This window comes from Bubalus bubalis, chromosome 12 (genome assembly GCF_019923935.1).
Source record: "Bubalus bubalis isolate 160015118507 breed Murrah chromosome 12, NDDB_SH_1, whole genome shotgun sequence".
NCBI lineage: Eukaryota > Metazoa > Chordata > Mammalia > Artiodactyla > Bovidae > Bubalus > Bubalus bubalis.
The window spans coordinates 32,221,978-32,241,687 of record NC_059168.1 but is presented as its reverse complement, the minus strand read 5'-3'; the positions used below and the strand labels follow the sequence as shown (position 1 = coordinate 32,241,687).

Here is a 19,710-nt window from a genome sequence, read left to right as displayed (position 1 = left end):
ACATATATTCCAATTAACAAGCAAAGCCATATTATGATTGGAGATGATGATAACTCAAGCCTTCTAGAAGCCCCCTGTGACTTCTGTGGTTCTGGCTGAAACATTACAGCATGCATTCCTGGTGAAAGCAACCAATTCTCCTGAGACATGGACGGTACTGACACACATTTATATCACATTGTCCATGGTCAAATATTTAAGAGTAAATTACAGGCAGCCAAGCACTTTGTCTCCTCCAAACAGTTGTTTACGCACGTGAGAACATATGTCAGCACTGCCTCAGTTTCCTTTAAATAATACACTTTCAGCCTCAGGAATGGACCCGCTGAACAGACATGAAGAGTAAGCACAAGCTTTATTTGCTTCATCCACATTAGGCATGAGTTTGCTCACAAGACTTTTCTCCACTTTCTAGATAGAATTGCTCCTTGTTCCACCAAATTACAGTCATTTATAACAAATATTGCAGCATCTGTATCACAGAATCCATCCCAGAACCTCCTAAGTATTGCAAAGGTGCCCCAGACAGCTACAATTTCTTCTTTCAAGGCAGTCATAAATATTTCCTCTTAAGCCCTTGAGACTCCAGTAAAACTGAGATTCCTGGCCTATGCCTTCCCTAACCCCACCTTCATCTCCCAAGGCCTGAGATAATGTAAGACAGTCAGGGGAGTCTTTTGTTCATCGAGTGCTCTTGGAAAGGTTCATCAAAATCTTCTACACTTACTCTATTCCTATTTCTTTCATTTATACAAATCATTTCCCAAATTTCACCCCCTCCTTCTTGTTAATTCAAGAAAGTCAATTCCTGTTTTTCACGGGTGTGACCTCACCTCTGCAATAAAATTTATAACCCCAAATCAGTACTCATGGCACCAAGGTGATCCTTAACAGACATGCACAGAGTGGCAAAACATTTGAGTCCTAAATACCCACCTTCCCAGTTGAGGTCAAACAAGGCAATATTCTGCCTTCAGCTTATATTGTAAACAAATGTCCTTTGTGTGGTCTATTTAGTACCATATTTTTCACATTTCTGTTCTTTTTGTTGGTGATTTTGCTGTTTAAAACAGTCACTAAACATAATGCTGAAGTGCTGTTTAATGTTCCTGAGCACAAGAAAGCCATGATATGTCTTACGGAGAAAATAAGTAGGTTAGAGAAGCTTCATTCAGGCTTAAGTTATAGTGATCTTGGCTCTGAATTCAGTGTTATGAATTGACTATATATATATATTTTTTTTTTCAGTGAAAATGTCTTTAAACAGAAAACAATAAAATAAGGTTATATATCAATCTGTTGATGAAAATACTGTGACCAGAGACTTGTAGGAACCTAACCCATAGGAGCAATGGTTTGTATTCCCTAAATCAGTGTTCATAGTCACTTTTTAGACCATAATTTCTGTAAATAATGACAATTGACTATATGCATTAAGAGATACATTTTCATTTCACAAATGCCGGGCACTAGAGGGAGTACAAATGAAGATTTGTCTCCTCTCCCCTTCAGGAATCTACTATCTAGTTAGGAAGGGAAGGACAGATCATCACGCTTAACCAGGCTATCAGAGAACCATGCAGTGCTCTACATATCTATAGATGGAAAGGAACCAGATGAATGGTGTAGGCCCATCAGCTCCAATATGTTAGACCTCTACAGAAGGAGAGACATACTGCCTGTACCCTGTGGAGTGTTTGATATATTTTAAAGCCCTCTCTCATTAAATATTACATTATACCCTTCCTGCCCTGTGGGATTGTTAGGAAAGACAGGGACATGACTGTTTTATAAAGGAAGCCACAGAGCCTTGGGGAGATGCTAGGTTACTAATGTGACATAACCAGTATTTTAAATGGCAGTGCCAAGAAGGCAGCCCAGATTTCCCATCTCCTAAATTAGTGCTCCTCATTTTTCTTTTTGAAGCTTACTGGATGTTTTAAAAATGGATATTTACAATCTAGTGAATTAAAACCCACATGCTAAAAAGTAACAAAATGAGAGAAAATGGATTGGGGATAAGGATGGGAACAGGACACAGTGGAAAGTGCTGGATTTGGGTTCTCTTGATCTTTAAGCATTTGTGGTAAGTTGGGAGACATGGTGTATTTATTTATTTATTTTTTTTTTTATTGACATGGTGTATTTAAACAGATAAAAGTGCCTTCCCTAGCCCGACTAAGCTATTTAGGCTATGGTTTTTCCTGTGGTCATGTATGGATGTGAGTTGGACTATAAAGAAAGCTGAGTGCCGAAGAATTGATGCTTTTGAACTGTGGTGTTGAAGAAGACTCTTGAGAGTGCCTTGGACTGCAAGGAGATCCAACCAGTCCATCCTAAAGGAGATTAGTCTTGGGTATTCATTGGAAGCACTGATGTTGAAGCTGAAATTCCAATACTTTGGCCACCTGATGTGAAGAGCTGACTCATTTGAAAAGACCCTGATGCTGGGAAAGATTGAGGGCAGGAGGAGAAGGGGATGACAGAGGATGAGATAGTTGGATGGCATCACTGACTCGATGGACATGGGTTTGGGTGCACTCTGGGAGTTGGTGATGAACATGGGGGCCTGGTGTGCTGCGGTTCATGGGGTCGTAAAGAGTCAGACACGACTGAGCGACTGAACTGAGCTGAACTGAACTATTATGTTTTCAGTAAAATAAAGTAAACTTTTGCCAAGGATGTAAGGTGTTGGAATGCTACACATTTGATTAGGCAGTCCCTGTACACTGGTAACATAGTGACCACCAGAGTCCCAGGATTGACTCTGAATGAACTAAGAAGCAGTATATACATCTAAATGACCAATTGGGTGAGTGGATGATTTGTATCAAATCCTTCTAGAACTCCTTTTTTCAATACATAATTTTGTTGGCATAAGGGATTATATAGACAGTAAGTAGCCTGTGAGAGGTAGTGCTTACTCAGAGTTGTTTTCCTTTGTCTTTAAATAGGAATAAACACAAAAAAATGTCCAGCCACTAGTCATGCCATAGTTTTTATCTTCTTTTAGAAACCAGGGAACTGTTTTAATCCTACTTCCATATCTTGTCTACTAGCCGCCAGTGCAGGGAAGGCAATGGGACCCCCACTCCAGTACTTTTGCCTGGAAAATCCCATGGACGGAGGAGCCTGGTAGGCTGCAGTCCATGGGGTCGCTAAGAGTCGGACACAACTGAGTGACTTCACTTTCACTTTTCACTTTCATGCATTGGAGAAGGAAATGGCAACCCACTCCAGTGTTCTTGCCTGGAGAATCCCAGGGACGGGGGAGCCTGGTGGGCTGCCGTCTATGGGGTCGCAGAGTCGGACATGACTGAAGTGACTTAGCAGCAGCAGCAGCAGCAGCCGCCGCTGCCAGTGACTGTGGTCGTCCTGGCTAAGTCTACTTGCAATGCTAAGATTTTTACTCTCAGTTGTGTGTTGTCTTTTCCAGAACACATGGCTTCAGGTTAAAGATTCTTCATTTCACCAATAGAATATAATGTCCTCTCTTCCTTAGGGGTACTAGATTAAGGAATTTTTATTTCCTGATTTATTGGTGTTATTTTCCTTGTGAAACATGATAATAGAAAAGTAGAACTCCACCCATATAAAAGATCATCATAACTGTGCTTTTACAGAGATTTTGGGGGTTCTTAAAGAACCCTAAAATGTTGGACCAAGACACAGGCAATCTCATTCATACTGTTTCTTTCTTCTGTCATCCTTTCTCAGCTGTCTCCTTCCTTTCTCTCTCTTATTCTCTCTTTTTCTGTCTCTTCCTCAATGGCCAGATTTACTCCTTCCTTTTCCTCCTTGTGTAGTTTGGCTCCCTGCACTTCTACTGCCTTATATGAGATATGATATTGTAGTAGGAACCAGGGCTCTTTGTTATGAGTAATATGTGTAATTAACAGATCACAAAACTGATGGTTGAGTAGATGGTGTCAAGCCATATTTCCCAGATTCGGTTTGAACACCTGGCAGAACAAGTTTGGTCCAATAAAAAGAGCCGAATTCTTTCTCTTTTAAGAGCTCTCAAGACACTGGTTACATCTAAACCATAGGGGTAGGGGAAGGGTGCCATTTGCCGTTGTAATTCAGATGGCGGGATCACCTGGCAGAGGAGGGAGAGTTGCCTTTTAGGTGTTCCCCGCATCGCAGTACACGTGTCCGTTTGATGTGTGGAGAATGCTTGAGAGAGGCAAAGCAGGGCGATTTTTGTGGGAAGCTAGACCAGCCTCCCTCGTTACATAGGCTCGTCCTCTGCATTGCATCCGAGCTTCAGTGATTTGCTGTTTGGAGACTGCAGATTTGCATAGAGCCCCTCGCTTCGCCAGCTTGTGTGGTTTTTCTTCTCTTTTTTTTTCTTTTTCTTTTGCTTCCCCCCCTCCGCCCCCCCCCCCCCCCTCCCCGCACCTCGCCCCACTCCTTTGTCTGCTTCTGCTTTTCCCCAGCTCTCTTTCCCCCGTTCGATCCCTGCTTCTTTCGTAAGGGTGCACTCTTCCCTCTGAACCCCTTGCCGGGCGTAAGTGTCAGGAGGCGGCGGACGCGGAGATTGCCTCGGGAGCAGGCGATGCGCGCCGCTGCTCCGCGCGCTGCCCGGGGGAGGCTGGCGCGAGCGGGCGAGCCGGCCCGAGCTGAATGGAGCGAAGGGGCGCCTGGAGTCCATGGGGTCTGCTTCTCCCTTGAAAGGAGGTTGGGCCGGCGAAGTGGCCTCCTCGGTTCCCACACACAATGCTAAACGGATTTACCTAGTGGATTCGCGGTGGATGGCTGTCATGTAGAAGTGAGGACCCTCCGGGAGGAGCTTTAAACCATTTCCCCGCTCCCCACCCCCCGGCACGCACTCGCCCGAAACTCTTTGGGAGTATCTCTCGAGAACCTGGAGCCCTGGAAATCTGGGAGCAGCCGCCCGCTCCGCGCTTGCTGTTCCCCGGGACTGCCTTTCCGGACAAGCCCCTATCAGCTGCATTCGCCTCGGCTATGTTTCGGAATCTTTGGGGTACAAGGCACGGCGGACTCCAGGACCCCGAGAAGACTGTCCGAAGGAGGGAGAGGATGGGTGCCCTGGCGCGGTGAGGCGGCCGGCCCTGCAGCCCACCCTGAGCTGCCCGCTCCCCAGCGCCCTCTCCCCTCCCCGCGCCCCAAACTTTGCCTCCCGCGGCGGCGGCCCCTCGGCGGGCGCCCCGCCATGTACCAGAGGATGCTCCGGTGCGGCGCCGAGCTGGGCTCGCCTGGGGGCGGCGGCGGCGGCGCGGGGGGGCGCCTGGCCCTGCTCTGGATAGTCCCGCTCACCCTCAGCGGCCTCCTAGGAGTGGCTTGGGGGGCGTCCAGTTTGGGAGCGCACCACATCCACCATTTCCATGGCAGCAGCAAGCATCATTCAGTGCCTATTGCAATCTACAGGTCACCGGCATCCTTGCGAGGCGGACACGGTGGGTCTGTGATGCCAAGTTCTCGCGGGCTACTCCCTCGCTCCCCACTTCCAGCCCTGCATTCGCTTCTCGGCCCTTAAGGCTCGGAGAAATGGGAGCGCAAGAGAGGGAGGTGCATTTGGGTGTGTTTGGTGGGAGCCACTTATCTCTTTGAAGACAATAGAAAGGGGTTGGAGGAAGGCGTCGCGGGTGTTTGTGGTGAGGGGTGGGAGGGGCGTTCCTTGTCGGGGGTGTCGGGAGAGAGATGTGGGCACCTATTAAAGGACCATCCCTGGTCGGGCGCCTGGGCCCCGCGGGAAGGGGGCGTTACTAGCGAGAAGGTCACTCAGTGTGGCCGAATAGGGGACAGAGCTCTGCCCAGGGACCTGAGCTCCCAAGAGAGGAGCGCTCTGCCGAACCTTTTGTCTGTGCTGTGTGCTGCCCCACCTCCTGTCCATCTTCCCTGGTCTGGGGGAGGGAGAGGTTCCAGCCCGCACGTTCCTCCAAAGAGCACCCAGACTGCAGTGATGGTGGCAGGTCCCGGGACTCACTCAACAGGAGGCTATTTCCACTTGTCCCCACCTCTTCCCTTAATTGGAGAAGGTAGGAGGGTGGTGGAGGCACCCTGTCTTATGATTGCCAGCCCCTACCCAGTTTAGAGAGGACCCCTGAACCCCATCCGCTTTTCCCCATCCCTCACACTTATATGCTTCTTTTTGGATCATGTCTGAAGGTTGTTGGGATAAGGGAGGTCCCGTGTCCTCCTTCCTCAGAGTATAGTGTTCCCCAAAGAGGGCAGGTGGGTCAGTGCTGGCTGGTATAATTAAGCTAGGAGGTCTGCCTGGAGGAGGAGAATTTAGAACAGACAGAATTGTTCTCCTCACCGGGAATTCCTTTGTAAAGAGCAGAATATGGAGGAAAGCTTTGGTGGGCAGGTTTCTTCTCCAGAATGGCCAGGAGTATAAAGCCAGATTCCTGGCATCTTCAGATAAATGCCTATTTCAGATTCTCTGAGTTCCCAATAAATAAAACATCAGCAGTTTGTGTGTATGTGTGTGTGTGTGTGTGTGTGTGTGTCTTCCCCCAGTCCCAATTTTTCTTTAACCCTGGTGTAAAGTCTGTTACTTTAAGAAGCAAGGTGAAAGTTACTGACACTCTTTTTACATCTTTTTCTCCCTGTTTTGCTTGCGGGGGCCTCTTTCCCTTTCAGACTTGGTTCCTCACTGAATCCTTTACCCCTCCCTAGGGAATTCCTCTCCCCCCATCAGCTGCTAGTTATGGCAGAATGGCCCTTTCCCCAGGGAAGGCTTCCCACCTGGAGACAGTTCTGGTTAGATGTGAGAGGCTACAGCCTAACCCAACTGAGGAGAACAAATCCCCTGGGCATCTTCGTTAGGAGTGGCTGAGACACTCACAATGGGCCCAGGAATCCCTTCCCTTCCTTCTCCCAGTTCCCTCTCTAGGACTCTCTCCAGTTCAGCGTGCCTAGAATGGAGACCTGAGTGATGCCTCCAAAGGGTTTTTTTTTTTTTTTGGCACAAAGTGACAGGAAGGAAAGATCCCTCTGAAACAGCAAGGAGTTGCCTAGCTCTCTCCCTTGCCCACAGTATCCTGGTAGCTTGCGGCTCCCTTTCCCGGGTGCAGTCCTTACCCACTGCCCGGCCTTTGTGCAAAATTGTGTGAGCCGGGAGGAAAGGAGGCGAGCCCGAGCGCGGGCGGGGCAGACAGCGTGGGTGGGTGCGGTGAGCCAGATGGGGTATGCGAGAGGGTGGGGCACCTAATTGTACCAGTGGGGAGCGCTTGGCTAATAATCTTATATGCATATTAACTTCTGTGTTGCGGCTCTGCCTGTCTCCCAAGGGATGTGGCTGAAATGGGAGGGCACCCGGGGGTTGTGGGAAAAGGAGAAGACCAAGGGGGCCCCCGCCGCGGAGAGGCACCCTGGTCCTCCTACCATTGCAGCTTCTGCCCCAGTCAGGCGCCCTCTGCTGGTCTCTGCAAACACTTCCTTCCCACCAGAAAGTAGTGATTCTGTGCGTGAATGAAAAACCAGGCGTATCTATCGCTGGGAAAGGGAAAGGATGGATAGATGGCGGAGGGAATTGTATGTAAGCAGCAGTTGGCATTATTGAGTCAGAAAACTTTCTCTGTCTTTCGAAGGTTCTGTTGTATGGTCATATTTTTTTTCTTTTTGAAACGCTCACACCCTTCTCACACATACTTTTGGAAGAAGCTTTCTGATTCTTTTCTTTTTTTTTTCCCCCCCTTTTTTAGTCAGGGTAGCAAACTTACCAGTCAGTAGCCAACCTCCACCAAATAAAAGCAGCTGTGGGTTTTTCGTACTTTCTCTCTTCCCTCCCTTGAAAGAGGGATAAACTCTGTCTAGAGAACAACTGAGGCATGTTAAGGATGAAATAAGCCTCTGAGGGTGGAAGATGGAGAGACAGGAGTGAGGTGGAGACGCAAGTGAGGTGGGGATGCAGAGAGGCTGAGAGCAGAGCAGGTAGGGTGATGGCTTAAAAGAAACCTAATAAGAAAGAGGTGATGTTGAATTTGTTGGGTCAATAAACTCTCTGAATATTCAGCTAATTAGAGAGAGAGCCCACAAGGAAATAATCTCTGAGCCTCATAGATGAGGGTGAAGGAAAAGCACAAAGGTGAATGACAATATGATAAACTCCTGGCTGAAAATCAAGGCAGGTGTAAATGAGGTTTGGCTCAAAAATTGAGACTATGGCAAATATACATATATAGATGAACACAGGAGCTACCCTGTTTGCTTATAATAGGATTTTGTGGAATCATTAGACATTTTTCTCATAATAGGGAAAGCATGCATGTGCTCAAATGTGTAAAAGAAAAATCATGTGTGATGTATTCAAGGGAACAAAATTGAGTCTCCCCTCTGTGTTTTGAAAACTGCTGGGTTGACTGTCCAGGTCCATTCTTCTTCATTTTCTCATCATGCCATGCTTCATTTGCACTATTAGGAGGTGTCACTTACAAGGATTGCGGGGTGCTGAAAGCACTCATCGCTACCCTGAGCATCTTTGTGCAAGCTGACCCAGTTGCAGAGATTATGATGAGGATTTTTTTTTTAATGAATATGAGAAGCGGGTTTTGAGATCACTGCAAGATCCTATTTTATTTTGCATGTACTTAAAAATATAAAGGTTGAAAATACCTCCACAGAAAAATTCCATTTTCCTAGTCAAATAAATGGAGAACTATGTGACTGTAAATGATAAAAAGCAAGCCTGCTTGTAATTAAGACTGCTACTGAAAGCCAGCAAGAGTTCAGAATAAGCCAGTGTGTTCAGTTGGTATTGCTTTAGTGAGGTGCCATATGTGCTGAGCATAGAATGATGTCAGTGCGATGCTCAGGTTTTTATCTCTGCTCCTGGATTTCCTAAGTACCTCTGCATACTTTCAAAAATTAGCTTAGAGCATCTCAATAATTTCAGGAGATAAAGGAAAGAGAAAACCATCATAGGAATGAGCATAGCAGCGCCAGCCGTTCTCCTCCCACTAGTATGAGCTCCGGAAATTTTACCGCCATGATTAGCTTATACGATTAAAGGGCTTTCCCAGAAGGGCATGTTAACAGATTTTTAAAACTGTGGTTTATAATTGAGGTAGCCCAATGCGCTTCTATAAGGAAAATAATTGTATCTTAAATTGATAACATTTCTCTTTCAGAGGCACTTTCATACACACACTAAACTTCTAAAAAGTATGGGGGCTTTTGGAGGCAGTTTGATCCCTTTTCCTTGTATCCCTTTTCCTTGTAGGGATACTGAGGCACACCACAGGGGCACCGAAATATACAGCGAAGTCTCTGGTTGGAGTCAAAGAGGAATTAGAATCAACTCTGCACGGCCCATAGCCCAGAGCAATTGCATGAGCTCAGAGCTTTTGAAACTTGAACTGAGAGGGTCCTCCATGTGCTTTCATGGTTAATCCCTTGGAGTAGAAATCATTATCAAGGACCAGGACTTCACATCTTGCTGCCAGCATGTGTTAACGATAGTGGATACTGTGAGAGAGGCTGATGGCATCTGCCAGGTGTCTCATGGATCACTTCATTGATTCTGAGGAGGTTTTTGTTTTCCTCACAGTCGGGAGGGTGCTGTATGATAGAGTGATCCCTTTGCTCTTTTGTCTAGCAACCAAGAGAGTTAACAACACCTTTCAAAATATACTTGACTTTACTGTGTTGAAGAATAATTTTGCTTTCCTGGTAATTGATTCATATGTGTAACTCAGAACATTTTTAGCTACGAATATTCTGCTAAAGTAGGTAACCCTACCCCACATTTGTTCCTTACTTTGGCTTCTTGGACAAAAGTGTGGATCTCTGCCATGATATTTTAGACAAGCTTCTCAGCTAATACTCCTGGAAGAATCCTTGAATTAATTATGGCCCAAGTAGTCCAAGACTCTAGTGTCTCAGTTGCCCTTAACTTTAATATATTGATTTCTTAGATGGTCCATTCATTCATTTGGTAATATGTGCATGTTTTTGTGTTTGTGCACCAGATATCATGACAGGTCAGATAACAAGGGGGACATTGGTAGCAGAGGGGAGAGAGGAGGAACTAATATACCCAATCATGACTATCAAAAATTTTTGCAATTTAGTTCCAAAAATATAGCAAGCTATTGTTAGAAAGGGTTCATCTTTAAACAAACTTGCCCTTTAAAAACAAATAGCTTCTGAGCATAAATACAGAAGCTATAAACTTTATGTATATGTAGAAATCATCCAGGGCTCAACATGAAATGATCTGATGAAAACATCAACATAGTGAATTTTAGCTACATCACTTTGCATTATCCTTTAATGTTAATGTTCCAGAAAGAGCTCCTTACACAATTGCTTTCCACCAAGTAGCTGCATATATTTCCTCTAACAAAAACATAGAGCTTTTTATTTTTCAAATAGAAATAAGGCTTATTTTGCAAATGTATTTAAGGCAGGGGATTCACTGATTTAAGTTCACACTAATGTATTAACAAAAGTAGTTGAGGCAGCTTGGTCTGGTGAACATAATTCTCAAAATCATTATCTATGTGAAAATTTGGCCACTGCCAATTTCTCACCTTATATAAATTCTCTAACTTCCTTATCCTCCCTAAGACTGTTTTCTCAACCTCACTTCAGTTCAGTCCCTCAGTCGAGTAGTCTTCAATCTTTCCCAGCAGCAGGGTCTTTTCCAGTGAGTCAGTTCTTCATATCAAGTGGCCAAAGTATTGGAGTTTTAGCTTCAACATCAGTTCTTCCAATGAATATTCAGGACTGATTTCCTTTAGGATGGACTGGTTGGATCTCCTTGCAGTCTAAGGAACTCTCAAGAGTCTTCGCCAACACCACAGTTCAAAACCATCAATTCTTTGGTGCTCAGCTTTCTTTATAGTCCAACTCTCACATCCATACATGACTACTGGAAAAACCATAGTTTTGACTAGATGGACCTTTGTTGGCAAAGTAATGTCTCTGATTTTTAATATGCTGTCTAGGTTGGTCATAAATTTTCTTCCAAGGAGTAAGCATCTTTTAATTTCATTGCTGCAGTCACCATCTGCAATGATTTTGGAGCCCCAAAAAATAAAGTCTGACACTGTTTCCCTGTCTATTTGCCATGAAGTGTTGGGACCAGATGCCATGATCTTAGTTTTCTGAATATTGAGCCTTAAGCCAACTTTTTCACTCTCCTCTTTCACTTTCATCAAGAGGCTCTTTAGTTCTTCTTCGCTTACTGCCATAAGGGTGGTGTCATCTGCGTATCTGAGGTTATTGATATTTCTCCCGGCAATCTTGATTCCAGCTTGTGCTTCTTCCAGCCCAGCGATTCTCATGATGTACTCTGCATAGAAGTTAAATAAGCAGGGTGATCATATACAGCCTTGACGTACTCCTTTCCCAATTTGGAACCAGTCTGTTGTTCCATGTCCAGTTCTAACTGTAGCTTCCTGACCTGCATACAGATTTCTCAAGAGGCAGGTCAGGTGGTCTGGTATTCCCATCTCTTTCAGAATTTTCCACAGTTTGTTCTGATCCACACAGTCAAAGGCTTTGGCATAGTCAATAAATCAGAAATAGATGTGTTTCTGGAACTCTTGCTTTTTCAATGATCCAGCAGATGTTGGCAATTTGATCTCTGTTTCCTCTGCCTTTTCTAAATCCAGCTTGAATATCTGGAAGTTCACAGCTCACATACTGTTGAAGCCTGGCTTGGAGAATTTTGAGCATTACTTTGCTAGCGTGTGAGATGAGTGCAATTGTGCGGTAGTTTGAGCATTCTTTGGCATTGCCTTTCTTTGGGATTGGAATGAAAACGGACCTCTTCCAGTCCTGTGGCCACTGCTGAGTTTTCCAAATTTGCTGGCATATTGAGTGCAATTTTTCAACCTATAAAATGAAAATACAATGAGTTACATCTCCATGAAGAATAAATAGGACCATGGATTTGTTAAGTGCTCAGATGATAATAGGCCCCCAAAAAATGTCTGTTAGAAAAAAATTTGTTTCTACATTTTGATATTGTGAAGGGTGTTACAGTAAACATGGGAGTGGTGAAATATCTGCAGAATCCTAATTTCAATTCTTTTTGATAAATAGATAGAAATGGGGTTGCTGGATCAAACAGTGGTTGTATTTATAATTTTTTGATTAACATCCATACTATTTTTCACAGTAGCTGTAGCATTTTGTAATCCTGCTCATAGTGTATATGGGTTCCAGTTTCACCTCTTTGTCAAAATTTGTCATTTTGATAACAGCCATCTTAACAGGTGTTAGGTGATATCATACTGTGATTTGGATTGAATATATAAAGAAAACGTGGAATATGCATTCAACCTTAAAAAAGAAGGATATTCTGTAGTATGTTGCAACATGGATAAACTCTGAGGGTGTTACGCTGAGTGAAATAAGCCAGTCTTAGAAAGAAAAGTGCTGCATGATTCCACTTATATGAAACATCTAAAACAATCAAATTCATAGAATTAGAGGGCAGAATGGTGGTTGCTAGGGCTGGAGAAAAGAGGAAATGAAGTAGTTTCTAATCAACAGGCATAAGGTATCAATTACACAAGATGAGTAAGTTCTACAGATCTTCTGTACAACATTGTGACTACAATTAACAATACTGTATTGTACGCTTAAAATTTTCCTAAGAGGGTAAACCTCATGTTAAGTGTTCTTACCATGATAAAATACACTTTTAAAAAATTGTAAGAGATTTCAGAGCGAATACATATGTAGTAGGAAAAACCAGATCTTGAAATCAGGAATTCTGGTTCTGATTCAACCAGTAATGTGTATAAATGTGTGACTTCTGGAATTCAATCACAGCTTTGAACCTCACTTCTATCCCAGCTCTAAAGTTTGGGAAGCACATTCCTCTCATTTTATAGATGTGACAACAGAGCTTGTAAATAATGTAAATGAACTGAACTCATAGAATCAAAGCAAATTGGTAAGAGTCGGAAGTAGAACCCTCATCTTCTAACTCATCTTCCTCCTTGTTTAGAATACTCTTCCCAGAAACCTGTGCTCCAGCAGTGAGGAGGGGCTCTACTCGTTTATCCAGTTTTTCCTGAACACTGGATAACCTAAGACAATTTGAATCTTGGTCCTTGAGAACAGAATACAGCAACTGAACTTAATTCCTATAGAGAAAACCATCTTTATACAGTCAGCTATCAGTGCGTCATTTACACTCCATTGTGTGCCTTCTTTTAATGAAAGACATAATTGTTTCTAGAGGTGTTAAGGATCTCAATAGTAATGTTGAGAGTGGCATTTTATATTGTTTTGTCATTCATATGCTTTTTATTTTTTTAATTGGACAAGATCCTTTTCAACTCTGAGGTCTAAGATTCTTTTGGCAATAAGGATCTCTTAAAATCCTCATACTATTGCCTTTTCCCAGAACTTTATTGATTGTAAACATGCTGTAACTGGAGATATTTTTGCAAAGATTGCATACAGACTCCTTAAGCCATCCAGTTGTCCTCATTAGGTAGAGGTGGCTTTTTTAGCTGCACAGGAGCCTGGTGGGGGGGTCAGGCTCAGGGTAACTTGCTGAGTACTTACTTGCCTGTCAACTAAGGGCCTACAGAATATCTCTTAGAAAAGCACCTGCTTCCTTTCACATGGTCTTTTAGCTGAGTTCTTTTTTGGGCTGTGTAGGGTGAAGAGTATTTCTCCACACCGAAATTGGTAATAGCTTTTTAAAACATTATATTCCCTCACAAAATGCAAGAGTTTTTTCAGTGTTGATCAAATAACAATTCCATCAAGCTTTTGACAGAACTTGGTAAAAATAGCTGGATTTTATGTATATATTTCCACAGAGCTCTCATGTAAAGTGTGTCATTTAATCATCATCATAACCCTAGCAGGACTTATGATCACCATTTGCTGACAAGGAGACAGATTTAGAGAGGTGAAGATTCTTCCAGGGTCACTTAATTAAGTAGCCCCAGTACTTTTTGCTTTCTCACTCCAATATGTTAAGAGGCAGGACTTTGAAAAGAATATGGCATGTGAATTTAGAAAACCTGAGTTTTGTCCCACTCTCATCATTTTCCAAGTCATGACTTCAAAAAAGCAACAAAAAATTGTTTCTTCATTAAGAATAAACTTAATCAAAAAAGATAGTTAACTCAAATAGTTGTTAAGAATTTCAGGTGAGTATAGATATGAAATTTATGTTTCCATTCAGGTAGAAGAACTTTTACTTAATATTGCATTTTGATATTTAGCTGAAAAGTAATAGGGGGGATGGATTAAAAAATAAGGACCATTATAAAGTTCAGCATAAAGCACTATACTTAGGCAGTGGTAAATAATGTAATATTAGCCATGAAATAATGATAAAACACTTTATGACTAAAATGATGATTCCTGGACAAACTTCCTTTTAATCACTAGCTATACAGGCAGCCAAGAAGAACCTACTATGTCTATTGTATGAACTTAATATCTGTGGATTTTTGAATTGGAACTGAGGTAGAAAGGTTTTTCTCCAGTGTGCAGTCAAGATACTTGGTTATGTACATATTACGTTTTACATGAACCATCTATGAATTTTGTAGACATTTTCATTGCAAAACGCAGTATATTAGATCTTTTTTGGCTATGGGATCTCCAGTATAAATGTATTATATAATGTGACCCACAGTTTTTAAAAGCAAGGTTATGGACTTTGTGTTCATGTTCATATTTGGTGACTTGTTTTCCCATGTAACTAAATTGATGAATAAATATTTGCTATATCTCTGAAAATGATCATTGAGAAAGAAATAGACCTTTTTAATAAATGATAAGGCAGTGATTTTTCATGTGTGGTAGAATACAGGCAGTGACATCATTAACTTGGACACTACTTCTGACAGTTATTTTGATTGTCTGAGTTGCCATTGGACTAACTTTGGTGCATGTAATTATTTTTGTGGTTCAGTCTGTCTTGGCTATTAGTTACCATCTGGTCATCATGACTATAAGATTCAGAGCTGCTAGAAAAGAAGAGTGGTATTCCTGATGCTTCTTAACGCTGAAATGATTTTGAATTCATTTTAATTTTACATTAATTCATCTTAATTTTACATTAAGATTGCATTATCCATGTAGTTCCACAGCATGAAGCACATTGTTATGAGTGATTGTGATGATGTTCTAAAAATGCATTTAGGGCAAATATGGAAACTCACTGTCCTGGTACTCACATACTATTCAGTTAGCACTTTTATTTGGGTAAGCAGCAGGACCTTTTAAAGAAATATGTCATTTTCCTGAGGAACTTCTCTTTCGGATATTTCAAGAAAAATGCTCTCGTTCATATCTATGTCATTTTATATGTAGTTATACTTTTCAATTATAAGTTATATTACAAGCTAGTATAGAGAAATAATACCAATGCATGACTAGTTTAAATGCCTCTGGTGATTTTTATCTGGAAGGTATATTATAGAAATTAAACTTTCTAGTTGCTTTGCAGAACATTATTTAGTAGTCTACATATTTTATATTTCATATTGATTTCTGAAAGTCTTGCCATTTTAGACTCTTTGAGCCTAGATACTCACTGTAAATTAATCATTCTCTGCATTACATCTTTCCAAAATTGAAATAACAGAATATTTCTCAACACTCTAAGCTATGCACTTCCTTGAAGTCCTTACTTAACATTTCCAAAATTCAATGTGCTGTATCAGTCATTTTTTCATGTCTACTGTCAAAGTATTAACATATGCTGGAATAAGATGAATAATAAATGAATCTGTCAGCAAAGTGGTTAATTGGACATGCTGTTGTATATGCAAATAATGTATCTGGCTTTCCCACTCATTCTTTTCCTTGAGACTTCTCCTAAATGAGATAATAGAATTTTTGATGCTTCTCTGGACCATTTATCATATAGTAATCAGAAGTAGATCACTGCTGATGGGTTTCTGATAAGTGTGTTTATACAAAAGCTTTGTATTTCTGTAGATATACAAGGTATTGATTATCTGGGTGCCTTTGTAATGACTGTATTTGTATAACAACAGTCTGTTTGTATTTGCCAGTAACAAAATGCTTGCCTCAGTAATATTTGTTTTAAACATAACATGATGATTTTTTATTTTCAATATGATAAACAAAAATTTTAATTTCTACCCAAGAAATCAATTCAACTCTTTGTTAATAGCAAGAAAATGACTTAAATATTGCAGGGGTGTTTTACTCTCCCAGTTCTCCTCAGTAAAGCAGTTGTACAGAGAAAGCCTTAGAACACTTTACTAGGGCTATGTCAAGTGATAGCAAGTAGCCAGTGATATCATTTATTTATTTAATAATCACTCATTGCTTATTGTATGTTGGATGCTATTCTAAGCCCTTAACAAAATATCAACTCATTTAATTCAACTTTGTGAGACAGATAATATTAACTTCCCTTCTACACTTAGAGATACTAAAGCACAGGAGCGTTAAGAGATGACAAGGTGGCAAAACAGACGTTGTGGGGCCTGGATTGAAACGGAGCAGGCCCACTCTGAAGTCCACGTTCTTAACTTGCACAGTGTGTTGCCAACAGTTATGATTTATCCTGACCGAGCATTTTGTTTTCTCCTCCAGCTTTTATCACCAGTGGTACATAAGGAACCAACGTGGATGACTATCTAGATTTATTTTGTTTAATTTACAAATCATTTCACTGCAGGTTTAGTGCCTCATCCTTATCTTCCAATTTGTTTTTAAGCATCTTTCTTCTTAACTACACGTGGCATCAAGCTCCCTCTCTGTGTGCCTCCCTTGATTCGTCTGGACTGATTTATTAATCTTGATATCCACCACCACATCAAGAGTAAAGGAATGATTGATTTAAGATGCTTATTAATGTTTATTAACTTTTTTCATTCTAGTTGGCAAATACATTCCCCATCAAATTGATAGATCTCCTGTGATAATAGACTAATTTGCAAGTACAGCCATGATTTACAATTAAAAGGAAACAGTTGCAATGTATGGGATTATGTGATTATATTCTCATGAGATGAAAGGAATACCTCTGTAAATAGTTAAATTAAATTGTATAGTTCTGAAGGCAAGGTACAGAGAAAAGACTGACAATTAATAAACTAAGTATTTATCCTAATTCTAATTATGGTTTCTTAATATAAAACCTTTCAAAAAATTGTGTAGATTATATGTACATGGTGTTATATGAGTACATAATGAATTTAAGCATTTTTTCGTACTCATTTCTATTCAGACTATAAGCTAAAGGAACATTCAGAAAGGGTGGTAAATGCTTCAAAGTTTGAGTCTTAGCTACACTTTTCTTAAAGATTCATTTGTTCCTCTGACTTTATAACAGCATTTTCATTCCAGTTTACTTGCTGACATCACACTCATGACACTGAAACTAACGCCACACGTGCGTGCGTGTGTGCTGTTACCTCACTCGTGTCCGAGTCTCGGCAGCAGCCTGCCAGGCTCCTCTGTCCACGGGATTCTCCAGGCAGAAACACTGGAGTGGGTTACCATGCCCTCCTCCAGGGGATCTCCCTCTATTGTGCCTAACCTGCCTTGGCAGGTGGGTTCTCTAGGAGTTCCCAAGCAAGACTATAAAGGATTTATTTTTTGATATCTTTGTATTCACTTACTGACTGACTGTGGACAAGTTTCCAAACCTCTCTGAGTCTCAGCTTCTTCAAGAGTAAAATAGGACCTGTGATATCTACTCCGCAAGGTTTTTGTGAGGCCTAGACCCTTTATGTAATCATTTATCACAAGACTTGATAAATGGCTGCTGCTGTTCAAGTAATAGATTAACCTCTCTCCAAGTGGGTCCTCTCTGCTTTGTACCCAATTAAGGGGGAAAAAAAAAAAAAACAGGAAAGACAGAGGTTAGTTTTAAAAACAACTATCCTCAAAGTCTTTTAAAACAGATTGTCCTCTTATCCTGCTAGATTGATATGGTGGATTCCTTAAGGGAAGGCAAGGGGTTGAAGGTGATATCCTTTCCTGGTGTCTGATTAACCCAAAAAAAGGATGTCACAGACATTAACAAGAGAATATAATGCAGAAAACCAATAATTTTTATGCCTTTTGTCTACATAGGAATTAAACCAGAAAACCTGCATCAGGGTTTAATTGCCAAGCCTATTGATGCATCTTACTGTTGGACCTTGTTTTGTATTGTTATCTTTTCTGAAATTCTTTTAAAATTTAAATTAGGACTCATTAAGACACGGTAGGACTGAGAGGGCTTTGATAAGGAGGAGAGATTTAGGAAAAAAAAAAATTCCACTTTTTTTTTTCCCAACTAGTCCCTGAAAATGTCAGCAAACACAAAGCCATGTGTACCTGGCTATACTACAGCTGAAAAAGGTTTAGGCAAGAGAAACAGTATTTCCTGGCCCAGAATCTCTATGTTATTTTATTGTGGCCATTCTGATGCTTATGCCATAGCCAAATGCCAAAAGTCTAGCATTTAAATAGAACATAAGCATCTTAGAATACTAAATCAAATAAAAATGCTCAGCAACTGTAATTTCATCACCTGTTTTTAAAATATAGCTAGTCTGTTTCTTAAAATAAATGTTTAATAGGAATTTCTATCTATACTTGATCCCCACCCTGCTTTCTAAAAAGCAGGGAGGAAGGCATTCTTAACCTGGCAGATAACCTGAGCAGAAAACACCACTTTCACTCCACTTGTGCTTTTTTTTTTTTTTTAAACAAATGGTTGCAAATGTAGTTTTTCTTAGTCATCCCAGCCAACTGGGTCTGACCACCAAATGAATGACTCTGTGTGTGTGTGTGTGTGTGTGTGTGTGTGTTCTTAGACATGCAGCCATCAAACAACAAAAATATATTTTTTGCCAGCCTTGGGGAAAAGCAGTATAGAAGAGATCTGATTTTTAGTTTAGCTGTAAGACACTGTGCTTTGCTCACTAGGCACAGGCTTGGAGCTGCCAGAGAGGAGCAAAGACTTGAGTGATGAACAGCATCACTGATTGATTCATTGGACAGCATATATAGAAACCAAAAGCCCCCCCAGGAGCAGGGCAGTGCTCCATCCTTCATTTGCCTTAAGATGCCCAGATATACCACTGTTAAAAGTCCTGCTTCTGCCAAGAGAAAATGATAAAGGAGAGAGATGTAGGGAGCTGACTTTCTGTTTTCACATAATTTTTTCATTCAGCCTCCTCATTCACAATATGCAGATATTTAGGTTATTACGAAAATGTGGGTGTTTTTACAGTCTCTGCTGGCTAATCACTGTTCCAGTGAGTGCCAAGAATGCAGAGACCAATCAATCAACAAGTGCTTATTGAATGTCTGCTGTTTGGGAGAGGATGTTGTCTTATTGTCTACAAAGAACACAGTGTCTGAAGGAGGAATCAAATCCATTGTGCTGCCTCAGGCTTTAAAATTCAACCTGCCTACTTTCGTTCTTACCAACACTTGAGGGAGGTCTCCCAAATGTCCTGGGAGTAGCCAGTAGGAGAGGTGACTGCCATCTCTTTTTCATCCTACTGCGGCTTTACAGCATACCGGAAGCTCCATCTACCCATCAGACGGACTAGACCAGTACAGGTCTTTTATTACACATGTCTATAGGAAACCCACCAATGTTCTGTTGGTATTTGGGGAAATGTTTGATTGCATTTCCATTTTCACATTTGTAGAGCTCTTAATATTAAAAAATGGTTTCTCATGTTTTAATCTCACCTGATACCCACAAAATCACTGCAGATGGTGACTGCAGCCATGAAATTAAAAGACGCTTACTCCTTGGAAGAAAAGTTA

At 41.5% G+C, this 19,710-nt stretch overlaps 1 protein-coding gene across 28 annotated transcripts in view; it reads left to right on the top strand.

Moving 5' to 3' along the window:
* The window catches only part of NRXN1 (neurexin 1), a 1,220,650-nt gene that overhangs the window by 743,760 nt on the left and 457,180 nt on the right, over positions 1 to 19,710 (top strand). Inside the window, exon 1 of one of the 28 annotated variants that reach the window (XM_025262315.3) lies at positions 4,440 to 5,420. The exons of 24 other annotated variants lie outside the window; for them this stretch is intronic. In XM_025262315.3, coding sequence (XP_025118100.1) covers positions 5,177 to 5,420 — 244 coding nt within the window. In that variant the 5' untranslated portion in view covers positions 4,440 to 5,176. Of the gene's footprint in view, positions 1 to 4,439; positions 5,421 to 19,710 lie in introns of those variants that run through there. 3 more of the 28 variants (XM_025262316.3, XM_025262313.3, XM_025262314.3) reach the window with 3 other exon arrangements.